The sequence below is a fragment of the Lolium rigidum genome, chromosome 6 (genome assembly GCF_022539505.1).
Source record: "Lolium rigidum isolate FL_2022 chromosome 6, APGP_CSIRO_Lrig_0.1, whole genome shotgun sequence".
Lineage (NCBI taxonomy): Eukaryota > Viridiplantae > Streptophyta > Magnoliopsida > Poales > Poaceae > Lolium > Lolium rigidum.
In genome coordinates, this window is record NC_061513.1 from 324,191,502 (window position 1) to 324,216,437 (window position 24,936).

The following is a 24,936-nucleotide window of genomic DNA, read 5'->3' on the forward strand; positions in this document are numbered from 1 at the left end:
CTGAAACCAAAAACAGCAAGAAAACAGAGAACCGGCCCTTCGGCATCTCGTCAATAGGTTAGTTCCGGAAAACGCATAATAATGACATAAAGTATGCATAAAACATGTAGATATCATCAATAATGTGGCATGGAACATAAGAAATTATCGATACGTCGGAGACGTATCAGGCGGGGCCGTCAAACGCACCGCCGGGCGGTCAGTAGTCTAGGTTTAGATGAAATCTAGCCGTTTTTATTCAAACTTTGTAATATATAATCAAAATTGAATGAAAACCTTTATTTTCGTGCACCAATATTCATTTGGAGGAGGCGTTTGGGGGACGCGGCTGGGGAGCGACGTCCCCCAAAGGCGGCACGAACAAAACACGTCCCCCGAACGCTCAATCCGGCGCGGTTTGGGGACGCTTTGGGGGACGCGGCTGGAGATGCTCTTAGTGAGCTTTGTTTCGAAAATCCACAGCACCACCCGAGCATCAATGCTCTCTATTTTTGAAAACTTCGAAACTGTATTTCTAGATCTTCAAAAAAAATCTGCAGAAAAATATACAAGCAGGTATACACATCCACTATGGACGGTGCAATTTTCTTAAAAAAACTCCAAATTACATGGAAAAAGTAGTTTTTAATACAGTACCTTATATGTTGCCATAATTTTTTCTATAGCTCAAAATACAGCGCAATTTCCACTGAAACTTAGCTAAAACAGATACATGCAACATGTATACGAATCCACCAAATAATTAAAAAAAATTAGGACTCAAAAGTACACTTTTTTGTTTGAAACGAGGCACCTTTTTTTGCCATGTTCACTAATAGAGAAGAAGTTCTAGACAATTACCTAGGGAAAACCTAGGTCTTTAAGTCGTTAGCATACAAGACTACTCTCTCGGTATTACATAGCTCAAAAGAATTGGCCTAGCTAAACACCATTGTCTTGCGTCGTCTTTGATCTTCTTTATAATGAGGGCCATCGGAGATGAATGATGTCAAAAAACCTGTGCATTTTACTCATTCCAAATTTCACATAAAATTAGCATTTTCAAGGAAGCCATTGCTTTCCTTTCTTTTCCTTTTTTACATTGCCACCTTTGTCCACCACTCATTAATGGAAACTTTGGTCACCCAAATAATTGGAGAGATGTTTTGAACCCCACACCAAGCGAGAATTTCCTTCCAAATTATTATGGTAAGTTCAAGAATCGACGGCACATCTCCTATACAAGTACTTTTTTATTTTTCAAAAAACCTGCAAATCCTCATCCGGTTGGCTTGCCATTTTACTGATCCATTTTCCGTGGAGGAGAAGGATACTATAATTTATGAGGTGGATCATTTTTGCAATGGACATAACACAATACATTTACATAATTATAGTATACCGATCCAAAAAAATAAATAGAACCAGCGAGATTTGAAACAACTAATCTCGACCAAGTAAATCTATTGGGAAATACTTATCACCTCAAGTTATTTTTCTTGTCAATCAATTTGATCCCTACTTATTTCTAGAATTGTCAGCTTACGATAACCCCCTAAGATTTAGTTTAATATTCTATGCTTCCTTCAATTTGTATATGTTCTATAGTTTACACGTGATCTCTACAATATCACGTACCCAAAAGAGAGTCAAGGCTACATTTTTTCACTTCAAAAAAGTATGCCTTGTACGTATAAATTTTGGTCAAATTATGTTTCCACGTGTGTCTATCACTTACCTAATAACAAAGTTTCCCTTTGTTTCACTAGATGTAGCCCGTACGGACAGGATACTAGCATGTTTGCATTTTATATGACATATTTTACATCCACATTTCAGTTAGAGATCTTCTTTCTGTTTAATGGTAACTGGAATTTTAGAGTAATAAAAAATCCCAGCTATGCCATGTGAATTCATTGTACACTTATGTTTTCAGCCCACCATTTTTTTGCTTTCAGAAGGGCCCATATCAATACCCTTCGGAATGGAAAACCTACCGTCATTCTTTCCATTTCACCACATCGATCTTTGCTTCAAAATGCCCTATGCTTAGGGGTCCTCTAGGGGAATCCAACGATGCAATGGGAGGTGAGGTGCTGGTGGAGCTTCCGAAGCTGAGGTAAAGGGTGGCTCCAGTGTTGGAGCTCAACGGTTGGCCTGTGGTGCATGGAAGCACATATGAGGGAGAAGAGGCGGAATTGATGGTGCGCTGAGGAAGTAGCGACACATCAACGGTGATGGACGATGGGGATATGAAGGTGGCACGTGTGGTGATTTTTTTGAGTGCGGGAGAGAGAGGGGGTGAGCGGGCACGCATCTTGGGTTGGAGGATATTTTGCAAGGTAAACCTAGCGGGTTCGATGCAGCTCAGCGGGGAACTTGTCCTTCACACTAGGTGTGGCATACAGGGGCCTCCTTCTGGGCTAGTTCCTCCTCTAGCCTCGCCTTCTACCCATGAAGAGTTTGCACTGTAGCAAAGCTTCGCCGACGAGCCTCCTCCTCCTGAAGAACGTGCCTCTTCAGGTTGGAGCACTCAAGATTCGATACATGTTCGTTGACAAGGTTAAGCCTTCCTTCTATGCCACTAGAGTATTCCACAGCCTCAGGCTCGGTGCCTCCGATGAAATGGACACGTAAGTTATTCTTCGCCCACTCCATCGAAGAAACATACGCATATGTTGAAGTCCCCATAAGAGAAACAAAAGAACTTTAGGTAGATCCTGGCGCAGATAAGGAAAATGGCCCTCAGAAACCTCGTCGACATACATCATCGGTTTGGAGATGGTGTGGGAGGCTCGGTTCAACTCCACCACAATCGACTCCACCGGACCAAACCCCTCAGTACAGTTAACCCCCCCCCCCCCGCGCCAGCGAAAGCAACGAGTGAAGGAAGCCCTCGAAGGAAGTGAACGAGCAGGAGCAAATAAAGACTTACATGGTGATATCCTGTAGGTGGAACCGAGTGGCGAAGTGGGTTGTCTTTCTGATCGTGCGATGAGGACTGAGTTTAGATATTATACATGCACACAACATAAAAGAAGGAGATTTTAGATATTATACATGCACATGTCCCAAAATGGTGGTAATTTTTCTCGATAAAGAAAAATAATGGTAAGCCATTGAATAAACTTTTGACCATTGATCCTACGATGATGACTGAGGTTAGATATTATATACATGCACACAACATAAAAAACTAGAGAAGAAGAACACGGAGAAAACTATTGGAGATCAGTCGATAAGAAAGATTACTAGGGGTAGTTTACTATTTTTACTAATACATAGAAAAAAAACAAAGAAAACGCCGTTGCCGGGGATCGAACCCGGGTCACCCGCGTGACAGGCGGGAATACTTACCACTATACTACAACGACTTTGTTGAAAATAATTAGAAATGGTCCTAATTATTACATTAACTCGTGATCTTACTGTTCAGTGTTCACAGCCCAGTTGTTTCCTTCGTTCGTCCCTAGATGAGCTGAGTGCTCCTTAGCAGTTTTCACTCTTTTTTCTATTTGAGTTGAAGATCAAATTGTGCATCACGGTATTTACACCTGGGATTCTAGGAAAAGGAAAGCTATATCTGGCACCTTGCTTGCTTACCATTGTTCCACTTCTCTCACAATAATTTGTCCATTGCTGCAACTGACAAGAGCATGCCCAAAGAATGAGGGTGCGTTAAAAAATTATCTAGTACGAAACATCTGCAATACAGAAGGCTCTAAACACTTCATGCACAACTTATCCATGTTACGCTCCAAAGAGCTGAAATGTAACACTATTGAATTAGTACAGGATTAGCATTATTTTTCGTAAGTTGATAAAAATGGTCAACTTGGACCTCCAAACTACATTACATAAACGAAAAATTGTTGGATCATTCCTCCTATAACATCAAGACTTGTATCAAACAAAACATGTATAGCATGCTCATGAAGACAACGAAAGCAAAAGCATTCTGCATGCTATCTTTTTTTTTCCGGCAAGTTCCATAGCAGTCAGGCTGGCTATCTTATTTTTTCCGAAATGGTAGCTATGCATCGATTGATCTCCTTTATTATTTTATTTAACAAAGGTTTGATAAAGATCATACATCAAAACACTCGGAGCTACCACATAACACCTAGAAATCTGACGATGGGTGAAAATCATGTCAACACGAGCTTATTTTCTAGAACCAAACAATTTTCATCAACTAGAAACCGGGAACATCGCATATCTTGAGAGACATGCTAAGTGAAACGGGAGCACTCATCTGGTCTAGTAGACTCTTGCGATCACCTCATGCACGAAGCTGTCACCACCATCAAAACGCCGAGCAATCTCCAGGATAAAGATTCACACAAACTTCGCCATTCCTGCTATCGATGTCACCATTACGCCAAACAACGCTTCCTCCCTGCACGTGTCGACATCACGCATTAGACCCTCCGTGCCACTTCGTGGTCATCGAAGCGCTAGAAACAACACCACCCCTCCAAGAACACAACCAGTGGTCCCTCGCGATGCACATCACCAAGACATATGCCCCCAAGAGGGGAACGACGAAGAGGCATTGCCATCATCCAATCCATATATCCAGGGATTCCCCAGGAGGTTACTAGAAGGAGATGGAACCTTCACCTCAATGATGCCTTCAAGAACGAACAAGTCATCGCCATCGCTGGCTATGGACAAAGCTGAAACCTAGGGTTTTCGCCCCGATATGCCACACCAAGACTCTGTCCCCACCACTTGTATGTCAGAGTAACCACCTTCGATGGAAGGAGGAGGACAACTCGCATCAAATGACCCGTCAGCGAGACATCTGCCGCCACCAACTCTGGAACAAGATCCCCTCACCGGGACGTTGACAAGCACCGTTGGATGGAAAGGGAACGCTGCCGACAGAGTGACCCCAGGGGCTCGCTGACCGCCGCCAATCATGGACACGCCACCTAGGGAACTGATGGCTTCCAAATGCAGGAGATCAATTGTAGTACTTTTCAATAAGAAAGGTTGTCGAACCCATGAGGAGTTGAAGGTATTGGTTAGCAGAATTGACCGGAAAATAATAATAGTAAAATAGCAATTTTGGTATTTTGGGTGTGTAGTTTGCAATAAAAATAAAATGCATAAAGTAAATAGAAAATAATTAAAAGCTCTCAACGAGGTTGCGGCGAAAGCAATGAGTGAAGGAAGCCCTCAAAGCAAGTGAACGACCAGGAGCAAATAAAGACTTACATGGTGATATCCCGTCGGTGGAACCGAGTGGCGAAGCGGGCTGTCTTTCTGATCCTTTTGATCTTAGGGTTATACACAGGTCCCAAAATGATTGTATTTTTTCTCCCTAAAGAAAAATAATGGTAAGACATTGAAAAAACTTTTGAACATTGATCCTGTGATGATGACTGGTGTTAGATATTGTACATACACACAACATAAAAGGAGGAGATTTTAGCAGCTCGGTGCCAACACGAAAAAACTAGAGAAGAAGAACTTAAAAAAAAAGATTAGTAGAGGGTATGTTTACTAATACAGGAAAAAATGAAGAAATCGCCGTTGCCGGGGATCGAACCCGGGTCACCCGCGTGACAGGCGGGAATACTTACCACTATACTACAACGACTTGGTTGACAGTATTTCGAAATGTTCATAAATATTGTATTCACGACTGTTCTTAAGCATTAGCCTGTAGTTTCGTTAGTTCCGCCCCGTTTGAAGTTGTCGCGCCTGTCACCAGTATTATGCGTTGCGTCCTACAATGTTAGCATCGCGAGCATTACCATCACAAATTATGAGCTGTGTGCTCCCTTGCAACTTTTACTCTTATTTTTCTTGTGAGTTGGATATCGAACTGTGCATCATGGTGTTTACCCCTGGAATTCTAGGAAACTTATATCTGGCACCTTGCTTGCTTGCTTTCCGTTTTTCCACTTCTAACAATAATTTGTCCATTGTTGCAAGTCTGCAACTGACAAGAGCATGCCCAAAGGATAAGGGTACGTTAAAAAAAACTGTCTAGAATATGAAACATCAACAATACAGAAGGACATAAACACTCTATGCATAACTTATCCATGTACACGATTAGCATTATTTTTCATAAGTTGGTAAGAATGGTGAATTCAGACATCCAAACAACATTATATAAACCAAAAAAAAAAATGTTGGATCATTTCCCCTACAACATCAATATGAATTAACCAAAACATGAATACCAAAAAGCTCGCCAAGGACAGTAAAAATACAAAGCAGTCAGCACGCACGACAGCTCTTCCGACAAGTGCCATAGTAGTCAGCGCTGCCTATCATAAACACTGGATTTCTCTCACATTCGCCAGCAGCAGCCCAACCGACACACTTATCATCTTCATCAGTGCAATCATCGTCTGGTGGCGGTGACGATCTTGGTTTCTCAATCTTGCTTGCACGCATGTGTTTTATGGCAAGCCATTTATCCCCTTGGAGGACAGAACAAACCTCATACTGACTATCCTTGTCAATTGCTCCGTCAGGCTTTACATTGAACAGCAGAATCGCACTGCCCTTTATAGGTTTCAAGGCATAACCAGCACATTCAGAAAGCGCCACTTCCTTAGCTTGGGTATCCTTCAGCTGTGCCAACACATATATTTGATTAAGACTCTTTTTTTCCCCTTGAATCAAATTATATAAGGAAAGAACATATCAATATCAGTTGTGCCTAGTAATTCTGACAAAGGCATTGTACAACATCATTACCTCAGATCTGGGAAAAACTGTTTCACCACCTTGCTTGATATCAGAAAGGTACATTAAAATGGTCACAATCCTATTGCCACCACTGCTTGATTGAGTTATATCCTTGTTGGGGTCACTTTGGTTTGCTCCATACTTCAAAATCTGCATGCTCTCTCCATGCTCTGAGACCACTAAGAATGTCAGCAACCGACACATAGCAAGCAAGGTTACACAGAATAACAGAAGAGTGAATTGCGCGGAACAAGTGATACCTTTTGGAATAAAACTCCATAATGATATCCTATCTTCAATCTTTGAAATAACTATGTCCTTCAAAAGGAGTACAAAATATCAATATTTAGATAACAGTCCAGGCTTAGTAGTAGACCCAATTGCCATACTTTTCAATTTGAAAAGTTTTACCATCTACAACATAGTATATATCCAAAATAATTGTTGATAAATGTACATTTTCTCCAAAGGTTGCAAACTTGCAATATCAAGAAAACAGTGATTCCAACTTCATGTAGTTACATATTTGTTTACTGCACATGTTACCTACAGCTAAGCATTAAATTGCAGATGAAATGATACCACTGTTAATAAAAGGGTTTCAAGGTTCTTTTGCATTGTTCGTTCTGTTTGTATATTTACAATAGATTGCCAAAGAGCCACACATAAAAATATCATGGAAAGCAGTATGTATGCTCACCTTGCTATCAGCCAGGTGCAATTTGATGCCTGCATCACCATTGTTCTCAGAAATATTTCTAGCACCATCAGTAACAAGTAAAGATGACCCTATCTTACCACGTGCCTGCAATAATGAGAATACAACATTCAATAACAGCATGCAATCCTTTTTTAAAACATAACCTGAATGCAAAAACTGAGCTGTAATACGGTTAATGAGATAAATTACCATAGATACTAAGTAGTCACACTCCATGTGAGAGAGAAAACCTTCATACAAGAAGACCCTAAATTAAGGTAAGGAACATGGAATTTGTCCACATAAAAAGGAGAGAGCATCTGAGTACACAACTATAAGTATAGCAGATCTTACATGCACCACATAAATTTTTATTTTGAGAAAATGACCACAAATTCATGGTACTGCTAGTAAAGAGGAAAATCAAATGATCTCTTGTTTTTCAAGGTATAGTTCCGTGATAGTGAGGTGGTGAGACAAACCTTGGATGCCATGAGAGTCGCTTTGATTTTGAAGGGTCATAATCAACATGTGAGCTTGCAGCTAAAGAGACATCTGTGAAGTTCAGTAATTTTGGTTGTGCAATATTTAGATCAAACCTGAAAAGGGTAACAATTGAAGTGCACCTTAATATCTTCCATGAATAACATCTTATAATTGTAATTTACTTTCAGGAACGGGGCGTCAACCAGATGGCCAGAGGCACGCGCGCAGGTGCACTCACAGCTCACCGCCACGTTCACTGTGCACCACAGGGGGTGTCTCTCCATATTAAAAAAAGACCTAGACCTTTAGCGCGTGGTTGGGAATATTTTTGTAAAATACTCATCATAGATTTGGCTTGGCTATTTCTGTAGCTGATGTTTAATTGGGATACTACTTTAGTGGTAATTAAAAAAAGGACAGACCCAATGCTAGAAGCTCCCACAATAGGTGGGGTCTGGGGAAGGATTATATCAGCAAGCCTTAACCCTGCAAAATGCAATGCAGAGAAGCTGAGTCGAACCCAAGACCTCTTGCCACAAGTGGAGAGTACTTCAACACTGCACCAGCCCCCCTGCAAAGTGCAATGCAGAGAGGCTGCGTCGAAGCCAAGACCTCTTGGTAAAGTGGGGAGTACTTTAGTGGTCATTGATAAGACTAAATTGATGATGTAAACTGTATAATAATCGAAGTATCTCACTCAATCTTCAAGCCAGCTACAGTATAGATGTATGTCTTACAGGTTACTTCAGGCCTTCTGAACTGAACCTAATGCCAGTTCCACTATCTCACAAATCAACTCAAATTGGTGAGGAAAGATTGTGATCAGACTTGAATCAATATTCAGGGTTGGGGGACATAATGAGTTGACCCTGCATTTACTATAGCTGCCCACATCAACAACTACTGAACAAATAAAACCAGTTAAGATCCAATCCTAGAAACTGAATCAGCCATAGGCAGTTCATTTCCAAATAGGAACACATTTTATAAGTTATTCTTGCAAAATACTCCCTCCTTTTGGAAATGTAAGATGTTGAGGCACTTTCTTTGGTTCTCACTTTAGTTTGTATCTAGTCTATTTTTAGTGTGTAGGTTCACTCACTTTAGGTTGTATCTAGTCTACTTTATAAGAAGCTAAAACATCTTACATTTCGAAACAGAGGGAGTACTTTTGGGAACCAGGCGTCAGCTAGATGGATAGAGGCACACACGCGGGTATAGCACAGCTCCCAACCCGCGTTCGAACACTGTGCTTTGGAGGGAATTCCTCATGGTTTTCTATCATTAATTTTAAAAAGCCACAGACACTTGGCTGTTCAAGAAAACAAAATGGAATATACTTTCTCCTTACAATTGACTTGGCACTTTCTGTGGCAGATATTAAATTCTTCATCAGTGTTCTTGATAAGACTATAATTGATGATGTAATTTTATTATTATCAAAGCAACTCACTCAAGCTTTGAATCAACAACTCCAGTATAGATAATACTCCCTCCGTCCTATGAAACATGTCGAAGATTTATCTAAATTTAGACGAATCTAGACAGCACATACCATCTACATACATCCGAATTTTGACAAATCTTAGACATGTTTCATGAAAAGGAGGGAGTATTATGTTTGAAAGTTTAATCCAGGCCTTCTGAACTGAAGCTAGTGTCACTTTGAACATCTCGCCAACTAACTCAAAATGGCGAGTATGCCATAACAGAGGAAAGATTGTGATCAGAATTGAATCAATATGCAAGGCTGTGGGCACTTTATGGGTTGGCCCTGCATTTACTATAGCTGCCCATGTCAACAACTATTGAACAGATGAAACCTTAAATCAGTCAAGATCCAATCCTAGAAACTGAGTCAAGCCAGCCATACACAGTTCATCTCCAGATAGAAACACGCCTTATATGTTATTATTGCAATTTACTTTTGGGAACCGGGTGTTGGCCATATGGCTAGTGGCATGCGTGCAGGCGCACGCACAACCCACCACACGCGTTCGAGTACCATGTTCCACATGGAGTGCGTCATGGTCCTCTCCTTAAATAAAAAAGGGATGGGCATTTTGGCGGGTGTTCGACAAAAAATGTAATGTACTTGGCTCTTTCTGTAGCTGATGTTATCTAAAATGATCATCAAAGCCTCTCACTCAAACCAACAACTCCAGTACAGATAATAATACTATGTTTGGCAGTTTAACTCAGGTCTTCTGACTTGAACTAGTGTCACTTTGACCATCTCACCAATTAACTCAAAATGGTGAGTATGCCATAACAGAGGAAAGATTGTGATCAGAATTGAATCAATATGCAAGGCTGTGGGCACTTAATGTGTTGGCCCTGCATTTACTATAGCTGCCCATGCCAAAAACTATTGAACAGATGAAACCTTAAACAAGTGAAGATCCAATCCTAGACACTGAATCAAGCCAGCCATACACAGTTGATCTCCAGATAGAAACACGCCTTATATGTTATTATTGCAATTTACTTTTAGGAACCGGGTGTTGGCCAGATGGCTAGTGGCATGCACGCAGGCGCACACACAACCCACCACGCGCGTTCGAGTACCGTGCTCCGCAGGGGGGTGCATCATGGTTTTCTCTCCTTATATAAAAAAGGGACGGTCATTTTGGCAGGTGTTCGACGAAAAATGTAATGTACTTGGCTCTTTCTGTAGCTGATGTTAAATTCTACTTCGGTGTTCATCGATGAGCCCAAACTGATGATGTAAACTGTACGATCATCAAAGCATCTCACTCGAGCTTCAGCCAACAACTCCAGTATAGATAATATTATGTTTGATAGGTTAATTCAGGCCTTCTGAACCGAAGCTAGTGCCAGTTCGACCATTTCATCAATTAACTCAAACTGGCGGGGAGTATGCTATTACAGAAGCAAGATTGCGATCAGGCTTGAATCAATATATGCAGGGTTGGGGGCACTAAATTGGTTGACCCTGCATTTACTACTATCAGCAGAAACAAAGCTGCCCTCAACAACTATTGTACACATCAAACCATAAGTCAGTGAGAATTCAAGCCTGGAAACTGGATCAAGCCAGACATACACAATTGATCTCTAGACAGAAACACATCTCCTGGGACCCGGTGCCCCAAATCCAACCAGGGTCCTGACAGCAGAGGGATAAAGGGGCAAGATGAACTTACTTGCGAGAAGAAGCCAGAGCGCAGGGTGGCGCCAGTGCTATACATGCTGCTGCAAGAACCAGCATGAGTCCAACCCCAGATCCCATGCTTCCTCTTCTTCTTCTTCCTCCCCTGCAGGCAGGTCCGGAAGACTGCAGCTCTGCTCCCAGGGATCCAGTCAGTCCCCTGCAAATGAACAGATCCGCATCTCTCTCGAATATATAACGAACGACTAAAGCGAGAAATGGGAGCCCAATGGGCCGTCAAGGCCCACAGAAAACACAGGTGGAGATGGTGACGACGGACAGAAAAACATCAACTCGAGACAGAATATTCAGTTCTCATAATACGGGGACAGCGACGCAGGTTTGCTGATACGGATTACACGGATTTTCGCATGCACGAACTGAACAACAGAAATCGAAATTATCATCAACTTAGGAAATGCGTCCCCTTTTTGTTATGTTGACTGCGATTCGCAACGGCGGATTAATTGTTGTATATATGGCCTATACGCTTGCGGTTGCGGGCGCATGGTGTTTGTTTGTTGGAGAGATCGATCAGGAGGAGTACTGCTCCGGCCAGTCGCCGTAGATGCCGCTGGTCTTGCGGAGGGCCAGCCGCTCCAGGACGGTCGCCTTGCCGGGCACCGGCGGGAACGCCCTCCCGGGGGCCGGGGGCGCGCCGACGTAGCGCGGCGGCGCCGTGGCGGGCGCCGCGCTCCTCCGCGCGTCCGCCGCCAGCTTCTGCTCCCCGCCGGGGCCGCGAATCTGCGCGCCTGGAAGAAAAATCCGTGAGATCCCGGCGCGATCGGGCCATGCACGGGCACGTGCGAGATCTGCTGGGAGGAAAGCGAGCAGGGCGAGCGCGCGTAGAGTGGTGGAGTACGTACCGGGGGCGGGGGACGCGTGGGGGAAGGCGCACTTGTCCCCGAAATGGCAGGAGCCCTTGTCCCTGAAATTGTGGCACACCTTGCCGCCGTAGCCGCGGTGGTCCTGGTCGGGGCCGGGCGGCCTGCGCCAGACCCCGCCGCCGAAGCCGTGGGGCGGGGCGGAGGAGAGGGGCGGGACCGGCGGGCGGAGCTCGGCGCGGCCGTGCGCGAAGGTGCAGCCGTCCTCGTACGTGCAGCGGCCGCTGGTCCAAGGTTTCGAATTTCGTCCGGAAAAAACAAATTTCGTCCGAAATTCGCCCATTTCGTTTGGGCCCGGTATAAGTACAATCCGGCCAAATAAATTCGGCCTTTTTTGAATTTGCAGCCCAGCCCACTGTCTAGAATAGTCCAGAGATAGCCCCAGGAGATATAAATAGTCCAACCGAGCTCTCACTAGCCCTAATTTCCATTTTCCCCATTCCCAATCCAGTGTGCGGCGGCTGCAAGCAACCCAAGCGATAGGGATGGGGCAGCTCCTCCGTCCATCTCACTCCTTCTCCCTCAGCATCCAGCACTCCCAATCCTTCTCCTAGATCTTCTCCTTCCCATCCACGGCCATGGAGCCTGAATGCGGCCGTGTGGGTGCGCCCGGTGACCGGGTCGGCGCACCACCAGTCCACCATGGAGCGCGACCGTACGAGGTCGTTGCTGGGGCATCTAGGCTGGCGCCGCGATCCGGTCGACGGAGGCAGCAAGCGGGGCTGATGGTGCGGCTCGGTGCCACAGCGTCCGACACCCCCGGCTTAATATTGACTATTGTTGTTGCCAGTACAAGATGGTTATTAGGTTGTTATTTCTGGATGATGGTTAATTTGGACTACTAAGTTGCTATGCAACGTGTTTCAATGGTGCATAGGTTCTGCTCTATGATTTGTACATGTATATTTTGCTACAGAATCTTCTACACATTTGTTCCTACTTTATTCAAAAATTTGGGCAAATTTCGTTTAGTTTTCGTTCCATTTTCGGCCAATTTTCGTCCCAGATTTCAAATTTTGGTTTGTCAATTTCGTCCGAGGTTTTCCGAATTTTTTCCGAAAAGACGAATTTCGTCCATTTCGCCCAGGGACGGTAAATTTTGCAAAACGAAATCCGAAACCTTGCGCTGGTCTCGTACTTGTCGCAGAGCTTGGTCTTGTAGTAGAGCTTCTCCGGCGGCGGCAGGTCCGCCGCCTCCGCGGACGGCCTCCCCGACGACAGCACGATCACGTCCTCCGCCCAGCGGCGGATGGGGGTGGCGGCGGCGGCGGCGGACGCGGGGTGACCGTGACCCTCCCTCTCCATGTCGATCCTGCCGCCGACTCGTAAGTGGCCAAAACCCTAGTCTTGCGTGCGCGCGCGGCCGGGTAGGTGGACAGATTGGACTGGGAGGAAGCGGGGTAGGCGGAGAGCTAGCAAAGGCGAGAGATTTATAGCGAGCGAGAGGGAGGCCGGCCGTGGGGTGGAGGTGATTAAGGCATGGAATTTTCTGGGGGCGCTCCTGCACGGCTGCACCGCGCGCAGCCGGGATCGGGTTGGAAGAGATTAATCACAATCCGAACCTGCAGCCAGGCTGCCGGCTGGCGAGATTTGTTGGGTTGGGTTCGGTTTGGCATTCCGCATTTGGGCAATTCGCGGTGGTCGTGCTTCGTGTTCCGCTTCGTGTGTGTGTGTGTGTCCCGTGGGCGTGGCTCGGCCGTCGACGTGCGGAAGCTGGTGGTGGTCCGGCGTTTGCATCTACAGCATCGGTGCCTTGGCATTCTTGCTTACCACCACCACCGCCCAAAATTCGTCTTTTCCTATTTTGATGCCGCCGCTGCCGGCGGCGGCGAGGAGGAAGATCTACCCCACCGGCAGGTTCCTTCCTTCTACTCCGGCACTATGTCGTCATCGTTCTCTGGAGGAGCTCATCTTCTTTGTCTCCGGCACCGGCACCGGCACCGGATAGGTGTCATCGTGTCTAGCGAAAGCGGGGGCTACTCTTCTACTTCTCCGGCCCCGCCTCGTCCCACTCGTTTGCCATGGTGTTTGCATCTATAGCACCGGTGCCTTGACCTTCTTGCTTACCCCCACCGCCGCCCAAAATCCTCTTTCCCTATTTTGATACCCGGGAACGGCGGCGTGGAGGCAGCTGCCCACGTCAACAACTATTGAACAGATGAAACCTTAAATCAGTCAAGATCCAATACTAGAAACTGAGTCAAGCCAGCCATACACAGTTCATCTCCAGATAGAAACACGCCTTATATGTTATTATTGCAATTTACTTTTGGGAACCGGGTGTTGGCCAGATGGCTAGTGGCATGCGTGCAGGCGCACGCACAACCCACCACACGCGTTCGAGTACCATATTCCACATGGAGTGCGTCATGGTCCTCTCCTTAAATAAAAAAGGGACGAGCATTTTGGCGGGTGTTCGACAAAAAATGTAATGTACTTGGCTCTTTCTGTAGCTATTGTTATCTAAAATGATCATCAAAGCATCTCACTCAAGCTTTAAACCAACAACTCCAGTATAGATAATAATACTATGTTTGGCAGTTTAACTCAGGTCTTCTGAACTGAACTAGTGTCACTTTGACCATCTCACCAATTAACTCAAAATGGTGAGTATGCCATAACAGAGGAAATATTGTGATCAGAATTGAATAAATATGCAAGGCTGTGGGCACTTTATGGGTTGGCCCTGCATTTAATATAGCTGCCCACATCAACAACTATTGAACAGATGAAACCTTAAAGCAGTGAAAATCCAATCCTAGAAACTGAATCAAGCCAGCCATACACAGTTCATCTCCAGATAGAAATACGCCTTATATGTTATTATTGCAATTTACTTTTGGGAACCGGGCGTTGGCCTGATGGCTAGTGGCATGCGCGCAGGCACACGCACAACCCACCACGCGCGTTCGAGTGCCGTGCTCCGCAGGGGGTGGGTCATGGTTTTCTCTCCTTAAATAAAAATGGGACGGGCATTTTGGCGGGTGTTCGACGGAAAATGTAATGTACTAGGCTCTTTCTGTAGCTGATGTTAAATTCTACTTCGGTGGTTATCAATTAGTCCAAACTGATGATGTAAACTGTACGATCATCAAAGCATCTCAATCGAGCTTGAGCCAACAACTCCAGTATAGATATATTATGTTTGGTAGGTTAATTCAGGCCTTCTGAACTGAAGCTAGTGCCAGTTCGACCATTTCATCAATTAACTCAAAATGGTGGGGAGTATGCTAGTACAGAGGCAAGATTGTGATCAGACTTGAATCAATATGCAGGGTTGGGGGCACTAAACTTGTTGACCCTGCATTTACTACTATCAGCAGAAACAAGCTGCTCTCAACAACTATTGTACAGATCAAACCATAAATCAGCGAATATTGAATACTAGAAACTGGATCAAGACAGACATGCCCAATTAATCTCTAGACAGAAACACGTCTCCTGGGACCCGGTGCCCCAAATCCAACCATGATCCTGACAGCAGAGGGATAGAGGGGCAAGATGAACTTACTTACGAGAAGAAGCCAGAGCGCAGGGTGGCGTCAGTGCTATACATGCTGCCACTAGCACCAGGACGGCTCCAACACCAGATCCCATGCTTCCTCTTCTTCTTCTTCCACCCCTGCAGGTAGGTCCGGAAGACTGCAGCTCTGCTCCCAGGGATCCAGTCAGTCCCCTGCAAATGAACAGATCCGCATCTCTCTCGAATATATAACGAACGACTAAAGCGAGAAATGGGAGCCCAATGGGCCGTGAAGGCCCACAGAAAACACAGGCGGAGATGATGACGACGGACAGAAAAACATCAACTGGAGACAGAATATTCAGTTCTCATAATACGGGGACAGCGACGCAGGTTTGCTGATACGGATTACATGGATTTTTCGCATGCACGGACTGAACAACAGAAATCGAAATTATCATCAACTTAGGAAATGCGTCCCCTTTTTGTTATGTTGACTGCGATTCGCAACGGCGGATTAATTGTTGTATATATGGCCTATACGCTTGCGGGCGCGCGCGCATGGTGTTTGTTTGCTGGAGAGATCGGCCGGTGTGATCGATCAGGAGGAGGAGTACTGCTCCGGCCAGTCGCCGTAGATGCCGCTGGTCTTGCGGAGGGCCAGCCGCTCCAGGACGGTCGCCTTGCCGGGCACCGGCGGGAACGCCCTCCCGGGGGCCGGGGGCGCGCCGACGTAGCGCGGCGGCGCCGTGGCGGGCGCCGCGCTCCTCCGCGCGTCCGCCGCCAGCTTGTGCTCCCCGCCGGGGCCGCGAATCTGCGCACCTGAAAGGAAAAACGAGGTGTGGAATCCGTGAGATCCCGGCGCGATCGGGCCATGCACGGGCACGTGCGAGATCTGCTGGGAGGAAAGCAAGCAGGGCGAGCGTAGTGGAAGTACGTACCGGGGGCGGGGGACGCGTGGGGGAAGGCGCACTTGTCCCCGAAATGGCAGGAGCCCTTGTCCCTGAAATTGTGGCACACCTTGCCGCCACCGCCGTAGCCGCGGTGGTCCTGGTCGGGGCCGGGCGGCCTGCGCCAGACGCCGCCGCCGAAGCCGTGGGGCGGGGCGGAGGAGAGGGGCGGGACCGGCGGGCGGAGCTCGGCGCGGCCGTGCGCGAAGGTGCAGCCGTCCTCGTAGGTGCAGCGGCCGCTGGTCTCGTACTTGTCGCAGAGCTTGGTCTTGTAGTAGAGCTTCTCCGGCGGCGGCAGGTCCGCCGCCTCCGCGGACGGCCTCCCCGACGACAGCACGATCACGTCCTCCGCCCAGCGGCGGATGGGGGTGGCGGCGGCGGCGGACGCGGGGTGACCGTGACCCTCCCTCTCCATGTCGATCCTGCCGCCGACTCGTAAGTGGCCAAAACCCTAGTCTTGCGTGCGTGCGCGGCCGGGTAGGTGGACAGATTGGACTGGGAGGATGATGGGTAGGCGGAGAGCTAGCAAAGGCGAGAGATTTATAGCGAGCGAGAGGGAGGCCGGCCGTGGGGTGGAGGTGATTAAGGCATGGAATTTTCTGGGGGCGCTCCTGCACGGCTGCACCGCGCGCAGCCGGGATCGGGTTGGAAGAGATTAATCACAATCCGAACCTGCAGCCAGGCTGCCGGCTGGCGAGATTTGTTGGGTTGGGTTCGGTTTGGCATTCCGCATTTGGGCAATTCGCGGTGGTCGTGCTTCGTGTTCCGCTTCGTGTGTGTGTGTGTGTCCCGTGGGCGTGGCTCGGCCGTCGACGTGCGGAAGCTGGTGGTGGTCCGGCGTTTGCATCTACAGCATCGGTGCCTTGGCATTCTTGCTTACCACCACCACCGCCCAAAATTCGTCTTTTCCTATTTTGATGCCGCCGCTGCCGGCGGCGGCGGGAGGAAGATCTACCCCACCGGCAGGTTCCTTCCTTCTACTCCGGCACTATGTCGTCATCGTTCTCTGGAGGAGCTCATCTTCTTTGTCTCCGGCACCGGCACCGGCACCGGATAGGTGTCATCGTGTCTAGCGAAAGCGGGGGCTACTCTTCTACTTCTCCGGCCCCGCCTCGTCCCACTCGTTTGCCATGGTGTTTGCATCTATAGCACCGGTGCCTTGACCTTCTTGCTTACCCCCACCGCCGCCCAAAATCCTCTTTCCCTATTTTGATACCCGGGAACGGCGGCGTGGAGGCAGCTGCCCACGTCAACAACTATTGAACAGATGAAACCTTAAATCAGTCAAGATCCAATACTAGAAACTGAGTCAAGCCAGCCATACACAGTTCATCTCCAGATAGAAACACGCCTTATATGTTATTATTGCAATTTACTTTTGGGAACCGGGTGTTGGCCAGATGGCTAGTGGCATGCGTGCAGGCGCACGCACAACCCACCACACGCGTTCGAGTACCATATTCCACATGGAGTGCGTCATGGTCCTCTCCTTAAATAAAAAAGGGACGAGCATTTTGGCGGGTGTTCGACAAAAAATGTAATGTACTTGGCTCTTTCTGTAGCTATTGTTATCTAAAATGATCATCAAAGCATCTCACTCAAGCTTTAAACCAACAACTCCAGTATAGATAATAATACTATGTTTGGCAGTTTAACTCAGGTCTTCTGAACTGAACTAGTGTCACTTTGACCATCTCACCAATTAACTCAAAATGGTGAGTATGCCATAACAGAGGAAATATTGTGATCAGAATTGAATAAATATGCAAGGCTGTGGGCACTTTATGGGTTGGCCCTGCATTTAATATAGCTGCCCACATCAACAACTATTGAACAGATGAAACCTTAAAGCAGTGAAAATCCAATCCTAGAAACTGAATCAAGCCAGCCATACACAGTTCATCTCCAGATAGAAATACGCCTTATATGTTATTATTGCAATTTACTTTTGGGAACCGGGCGTTGGCCTGATGGCTAGTGGCATGCGCGCAGGCACACGCACAACCCACCACGCGCGTTCGAGTGCCGTGCTCCGCAGGGGGTGGGTCATGGTTTTCTCTCCTTAAATAAAAATGGGACGGGCATTTTGGCGGGTGTTCGACGGAAAATGTAATGTACTAGGCTCTTTCTGTAGCTGATGTTAAATTCTACTTCGGTGGTTATCAATTAGTCCAAACTGATGATGTAAACTGTACGATCATCAAAGCATCTCAATCGAGCTTGAGCCAACAACTCCAGTATAGATATATTATGTTTGGTAGGTTAATTCAGGCCTTCTGAACTGAAGCTAGTGCCAGTTCGACCATTTCATCAATTAACTCAAAATGGTGGGGAGTATGCTAGTACAGAGGCAAGATTGTGATCAGACTTGAATCAATATGCAGGGTTGGGGGCACTAAACTTGTTGACCCTGCATTTACTACTATCAGCAGAAACAAGCTGCTCTCAACAACTATTGTACAGATCAAACCATAAATCAGCGAATATTGAATACTAGAAACTGGATCAAGACAGACATGCCCAATTAATCTCTAGACAGAAACACGTCTCCTGGGACCCGGTGCCCCAAATCCAACCATGATCCTGACAGCAGAGGGATAGAGGGGCAAGATGAACTTACTTACGAGAAGAAGCCAGAGCGCAGGGTGGCGTCAGTGCTATACATGCTGCCACTAGCACCAGGACGGCTCCAACACCAGATCCCATGCTTCCTCTTCTTCTTCTTCCACCCCTGCAGGTAGGTCCGGAAGACTGCAGCTCTGCTCCCAGGGATCCAGTCAGTCCCCTGCAAATGAACAGATCCGCATCTCTCTCGAATATATAACGAACGACTAAAGCGAGAAATGGGAGCCCAATGGGCCGTGAAGGCCCACAGAAAACACAGGCGGAGATGATGACGACGGACAGAAAAACATCAACTGGAGACAGAATATTCAGTTCTCATAATACGGGGACAGCGACGCAGGTTTGCTGATACGGATTACATGGATTTTTCGCATGCACGGACTGAACAACAGAAATCGAAATTATCATCAACTTAGGAAATGCGTCCCCTTTTTGTTATGTTGACTGCGATTCGCAACGGCGGATTAATTGTTGTATATATGGCCTATACGCTTGCGGGCGCGCGCGCATGGTGTTTGTTTGCTGGAGAGATCGGCCGGTGTGATCGATCAGGAGGAGGAGTACTGCTCCGGCCAGTCGCCGTAGATGCCGCTGGTCTTGCGGAGGGCCAGCCGCTCCAGGACGGTCGCCTTGCCGGGCACCGGCGGGAACGCCCTCCCGGGGGCCGGGGGCGCGCCGACGTAGCGCGGCGGCGCCGTGGCGGGCGCCGCGCTCCTCCGCGCGTCCGCCGCCAGCTTGTGCTCCCCGCCGGGGCCGCGAATCTGCGCACCTGAAAGGAAAAACGAGGTGTGGAATCCGTGAGATCCCGGCGCGATCGGGCCATGCACGGGCACGTGCGAGATCTGCTGGGAGGAAAGCAAGCAGGGCGAGCGTAGTGGAAGTACGTACCGGGGGCGGGGGACGCGTGGGGGAAGGCGCACTTGTCCCCGAAATGGCAGGAGCCCTTGTCCCTGAAATTGTGGCACACCTTGCCGCCACCGCCGTAGCCGCGGTGGTCCTGGTCGGGGCCGGGCGGCCTGCGCCAGACGCCGCCGCCGAAGCCGTGGGGCGGGGCGGAGGAGAGGGGCGGGACCGGCGGGCGGAGCTCGGCGCGGCCGTGCGCGAAGGTGCAGCCGTCCTCGTAGGTGCAGCGGCCGCTGGTCTCGTACTTGTCGCAGAGCTTGGTCTTGTAGTAGAGCTTCTCCGGCGGCGGCAGGTCCGCCGCCTCCGCGGACGGCCTCCCCGACGACAGCACGATCACGTCCTCCGCCCAGCGGCGGATGGGGGTGGCGGCGGCGGCGGACGCGGGGTGACCGTGACCCTCCCTCTCCATGTCGATCCTGCCGCCGACTCGTAAGTGGCCAAAACCCTAGTCTTGCGTGCGCGCGCGGCCGGGTAGGTGGAGAGATTGGAGTGGGAGGAGGCGGGGTAGGCGGAGAGCTAGCAAAGGCGAGAGATTTATAGCGAGCGAGAGGGAGGCCGGCCGTGGGGTGGAGGTGATAAAGGCATGGAATTTTGTGGGGGCCGGCGCTGCTGCACCGCGCGCAGCCGGGATCGGGTTGGAAGGGATTAATCACAATCCGCTCCGAACCTGCAGCCTGGATGCCGGCTGGCGAGATTTGTTGGGTTGGGTTCGGTTTGGCATTCCGCATTTGGGCGGCGCACTGCAATTCGCGGTGGTCGTGCTTCGTGTTCCGCTTCGTGTGTGTGTGTGTCCCGTGGGCGGGCGTGGCTCGGCCGTCGGCGTGCGGAAGCTGGTGGTGGTCCGGCGTTTGCATCTGTAGCATCGGTGCCTTGCCTTCTTGCTTACCACCACCACCGCCCAAAATTCGTCTTTTCCTATTTTGATGCCGGCGGTGGCGGCGAGGAGGAAGATCTACCCCACCGGCGGGTTCCTTCCTTCTACTCCGGCAGTATGGTGTCGTCGTTCTTTGGAGGAGCTCGTCTTCTTCGTCTCGGGCACCGGCACCGGATCAGCGTCGCAGTGTCTAGCGAAGGGGGGCCTACTCTCATACTTCTCCGACTCCGGCTCATCCCACTCGTCCGCCATCGGTGCCTTGGCCTTTTTGCTTAACCACCCCACCACCACCCAAAATCTTCGTTTCCTATTTTGACACCGGCGGGCGGCGGGGAGGCAGATCCACCCCACCGGCAGGTTCCTTCCTTCTAGTCCGACAATATGTCGTCGTCGTACCCTGGAGGAGCTCATCTTCTTCGTCTCCGGCACCGACACCGACACCGAATCGTTCTTGCTTAACCACCCCACCACCACCCAAAATCCTCTTTTCCTATTTTGATACCGGCGGTGGGGTAGCGGCGAGGAGGTAGATCTACCCCACCGGTAGGTTCCTTCCTTCTACTCCGGCACTATGTCGTCGTTATTCTCTGGAGGAGCTCGTCTTCTTTGTCTCCGGCACTTGCATCGGCACTAGATAGGCGTCATCGTGTCTAGCGAAATCGGGGGCTACTCTCCTACTTCTTCGGCCCCGGCTCGTCCCACTCGTCTACCATGGCGGAGGTGAAGCACATTGTCCTCTGCTATCTTCACTACTAGGAAAAAGGCATTCAGTGGCGCACCACATATAGCCATCAGTGGCGCACTAGTGGTGCGCCACTGTTATCACGCCACTGCTAACTCCTAGTAGTGGCGCACTAGTGGTGCGCCACTACTATCCTTGATAACGGTGGCGCCTCTGCGTGGTGCGCCATTGACATGTCCAGACGAGTGTGCCACTATCACTCCAAATTGGTGCGCCATTGTTGGTCAGCTGCACTTGCGCCACTACTTGTCTAGCCAAGGTGCGCCACCTGCTAGACTTTGGGGTGCGCCACTGCTTCGGCGAGGTGCTGCGCCACTGCTGCGTGTGGAAGTGCGCCACTGCTGCGTGTGGACGTGCGCCACTGCTGAAGTGCCTGGTGCGCCACTGCTAGAATCGTAGGGGATCACAGGGCAGTGCGCCACTGGAGCCAGGGCAGTGCGCCACTGCTACTTAGTGGCAGTGCGCCACTGATGGGCGACCAGTGCGCCACTGCTACAATTTCGATTTTTTTTGTATCCTGGCAGGTATTTATACAGGTTGTATATGGTACAATAGCACAATACGGGATATATAACACATATACACAACAACACAGCTCATCCATACATAGTTCTTCACATTAGCCCCACATGATTCACAAGATTTCACATTAGAGAAGTTACGAGGTTACAATGCAAGTTACGGGGTTACAAAGTCGCAAATGATTACACAAGATCGATCATCTAAAGTACAATCACATAGAAGAGAGCTAGAGTCACTACTAGCACCGTCCCGATGAAAGTGTTCTTCATCCGGTTCCTCCTCCGCTCCGTCCTCTCTCCCGCCAGATAGCGTGCGTATCTGTCTTCGGCCTCCGCTCTAGTGGTGTACCCTTTGTAGGCTGTTACCGCTAAAACGGTGAACCTGTCTCCGACACTCCTCCCAGTCGTTGTAGACTCCGGGAACCTTTCCCTTGTACACGACATACCACGTCATATCTGCACATATATGAACAAGCCAAAGAAACATTAGTGCACGCTCATAGATGTTTGCAACGAATAAGAGCAAACTCAAAAACGATCCAAGTAGTATGAACTAAAAGGCATGCCTCATACATTGTTGGTCGGAACAAATATTAACATTTAGGGACGGGGTCAGTGAAACCAAGTAGGATGCACAAGAGATTGATACTTGTGTCATCGCACCAGGTTCACTTACCCCTCCCCCAAGTGTATAGGTGACCAAAACATTCTAATCATCGGCATTTTGAGATACCAAAGCAAATGGAATGACAAGGGCCTCATACATTGTTGGTCGGAACAAATATTAACATATAGGGAAGGTGTTAGCGACACCAAGTAGGATGCACAAGAGATTGATATTTGTGTCATCGCACCAGGCTCACTAACACCTCCCCCAAGTGTAGTGACCACAAAATTTAATCATCGGCCAATGCAATTAAGAAGTGCCAACTCAAATAAGAGACAAAGTAGCTAGTATGAACTAAATGGAATGCCTCATACATTGTTGGTCGAAACAAATATGAACATCCCGGGATGGCGTCAGTGAGGCCAGGTAGGATGCACAAGAGATTGATATTTGTGCCATCACACCAGGCTCACTAGCGACACCCCGAGTGTACTGATTGACCAAACATTCTAATCATCGGCACTAAAATGGAAGAAAGAGCATATGCCTCATACATTGTTGGTCGGAACAAATATTAACATTTAGGGAAGGGGTCAGCGAAACCAAGAAGGATGCACAAGAGATTGATACTTGTGTCATCGCACCGAGGTTCATCGACCCCTCCCCAAGTGTATAGGTGACCAAACATTCTAATCATCGGCATTTTGAGATACCAAAGCAAATGGAATGACAAGGGCCTCATACATTGTTGGTCGAAACAAATATGAACATCCCGGGATGGCGTTAGTGAGGCTAGGTAGGATGCACAAGAGATTAATATTTGTGCCATCACACCAGGCTCACTAGCGACACCCTGGAGTGTACAGTTGACCGAACATTCTAATCATCGGCACTAAAATGGAAGAAAGAGCATATGCCTCATACATTGTTGGTCAAAACAAATATTAACATTCCGTGAAGGAGTCGGCGAGACCAGGTAGGATGCACAAGAGATTGATATTTGTGTCATCACACCAGAGCTCGTTGATGCCTTCACGGAGTGTACAGTGACCAACCATTCTAATCATCGGCATTCGAAAAACCAAAGCAAATGGAATGACGAGGGCCTCATACATTGTTGGTCAAAACAAATTTTAACATTCAGGGATGGAGTAAGCGAGGCCAGGTAGGATGCACAAGACATGGATATTTGTGCCATCACACCGGGCTCGCTTGCTCCACCCCGAGTGTACAAGTGACCAACCATTCTAATCATCGGCATATGCAAACAAAATTAAGGACCAAATCAAGTGCGGAAAACGACAGAGCCATATATATAAGTTCACAAACATAGCCGAACTAGTAATTAAACAGACATGCAAGTAAAGTGTCTGGATAAAGTTTATTACAACACAAGCTCGTCTTTAGTTCACAACTACATAACTAGGCTCGCACATCAAGACTTTCTCGGAGCGTGGATAAAACCGCCGCCTTTCTTCAAGCACATCCATGAGCGGTAGTCGTCACCCTGCATTTGGAGCATTGTGTCTATGTCATCTGTTTGACGGCTGATAGCCGGCGTAGAACTCCCCGCGCTTCTAACGACATCTTGATGGATGATTTCACAAAACTCTACTTGGATGCGGAAGAAGTCTTGCTTGATGCCGTCGTCGGGGACCCGCGACAATTTGTTGGCCCGGTCTACGAGATGCTCGGGTAGCGTAAGTTGCCTGCTGGTCCCGTATGAACTTATCCATGTGATAGAGGGCGTAGTAGGCATCCTTGTTACTAGAAGGCGGCTTCTTGACGCAGGGAAACTTTGTTTGGTGCTTGAACACATGCTTCCCGTACCTAACATTTGGCCTCTGCATGTTGCCTTTCGCTTTGACGTAGGCATTGAGAGCATCATCAAGTACGCCCTTGACATTCGTGTAGTCCGTGGTTGACTTACCGTCCGCATCGAGGTATGTGGCCACGGAATGTTTCGGGTTATGGAGATGAGTGTGCAGGTTTTGTCTCTGCGTAGAACACATAATGTTTAAGAACATGACGATTGAAATCTAAAAAAATCACGAGTTAAGACCGGTACGGTGAGGGGTGACTTACTCGGGAAATACGGGCGAGGAGGATGTTACACTTCTTCGGTTCGCTAGAAAGAAGTCTTTGAGGTATCCACTCGCGATTGCCCGGTCTCCGGCGGTGGCCAAGTGGACGGCACGCATGTAGAAGGGGTCGGCTATCGCGATGTCCGGGATGTTGTGTCTAATGATCCGCATCGCCTTGCTGAGCGAGTATAGGCGAATGAAGGTGTAGTGCGGCGGATAACCGTTCGGCATG

The 24,936-nt window shown here is 48.3% G+C and overlaps 1 protein-coding gene and 2 non-coding genes across 5 annotated transcripts; all 3 read right to left on the minus strand.

The window, feature by feature from the left end:
- Nucleotides 1-3,281: 3,281 nt before the first annotated feature.
- Nucleotides 3,282-3,353, minus strand: TRNAD-GUC. Its single transcript has one exon. It is a non-coding gene; the product is annotated as a tRNA-Asp (tRNA).
- Nucleotides 3,354-5,515: 2,162 nt separating this feature from the next.
- TRNAD-GUC lies at nucleotides 5,516-5,587 on the minus strand. The gene has a single exon. It is a non-coding gene; the product is annotated as a tRNA-Asp (tRNA).
- Nucleotides 5,588-6,102: 515 nt separating this feature from the next.
- Nucleotides 6,103-11,241, minus strand: LOC124666026 (probable prolyl 4-hydroxylase 7). 3 transcript variants are annotated; one of them, XM_047203372.1, is made up of 7 exons: nucleotides 11,047-11,241; nucleotides 7,876-7,992; nucleotides 7,604-7,661; nucleotides 7,394-7,498; nucleotides 6,954-7,011; nucleotides 6,703-6,863; nucleotides 6,103-6,576 (listed from the first exon to the last, which is right to left on the minus strand). In XM_047203372.1, the coding sequence occupies exons 1-7, from the start codon at nucleotides 11,130-11,132 to the stop codon at nucleotides 6,217-6,219; spliced, it is 945 nt and encodes a 314-aa protein (XP_047059328.1). In that variant the 5' UTR covers nucleotides 11,133-11,241; the 3' UTR covers nucleotides 6,103-6,216. The 3 variants fall into 3 exon arrangements, with proteins under 3 accessions (XP_047059328.1, XP_047059327.1, XP_047059329.1); XM_047203371.1 differs by having other exon boundaries at nucleotides 6,703-7,011; XM_047203373.1 differs by lacking the exon at nucleotides 11,047-11,241 and having other exon boundaries at nucleotides 7,604-7,644; nucleotides 7,876-7,986.
- Between the last annotated feature and the right edge of the window lie 13,695 nt (nucleotides 11,242-24,936).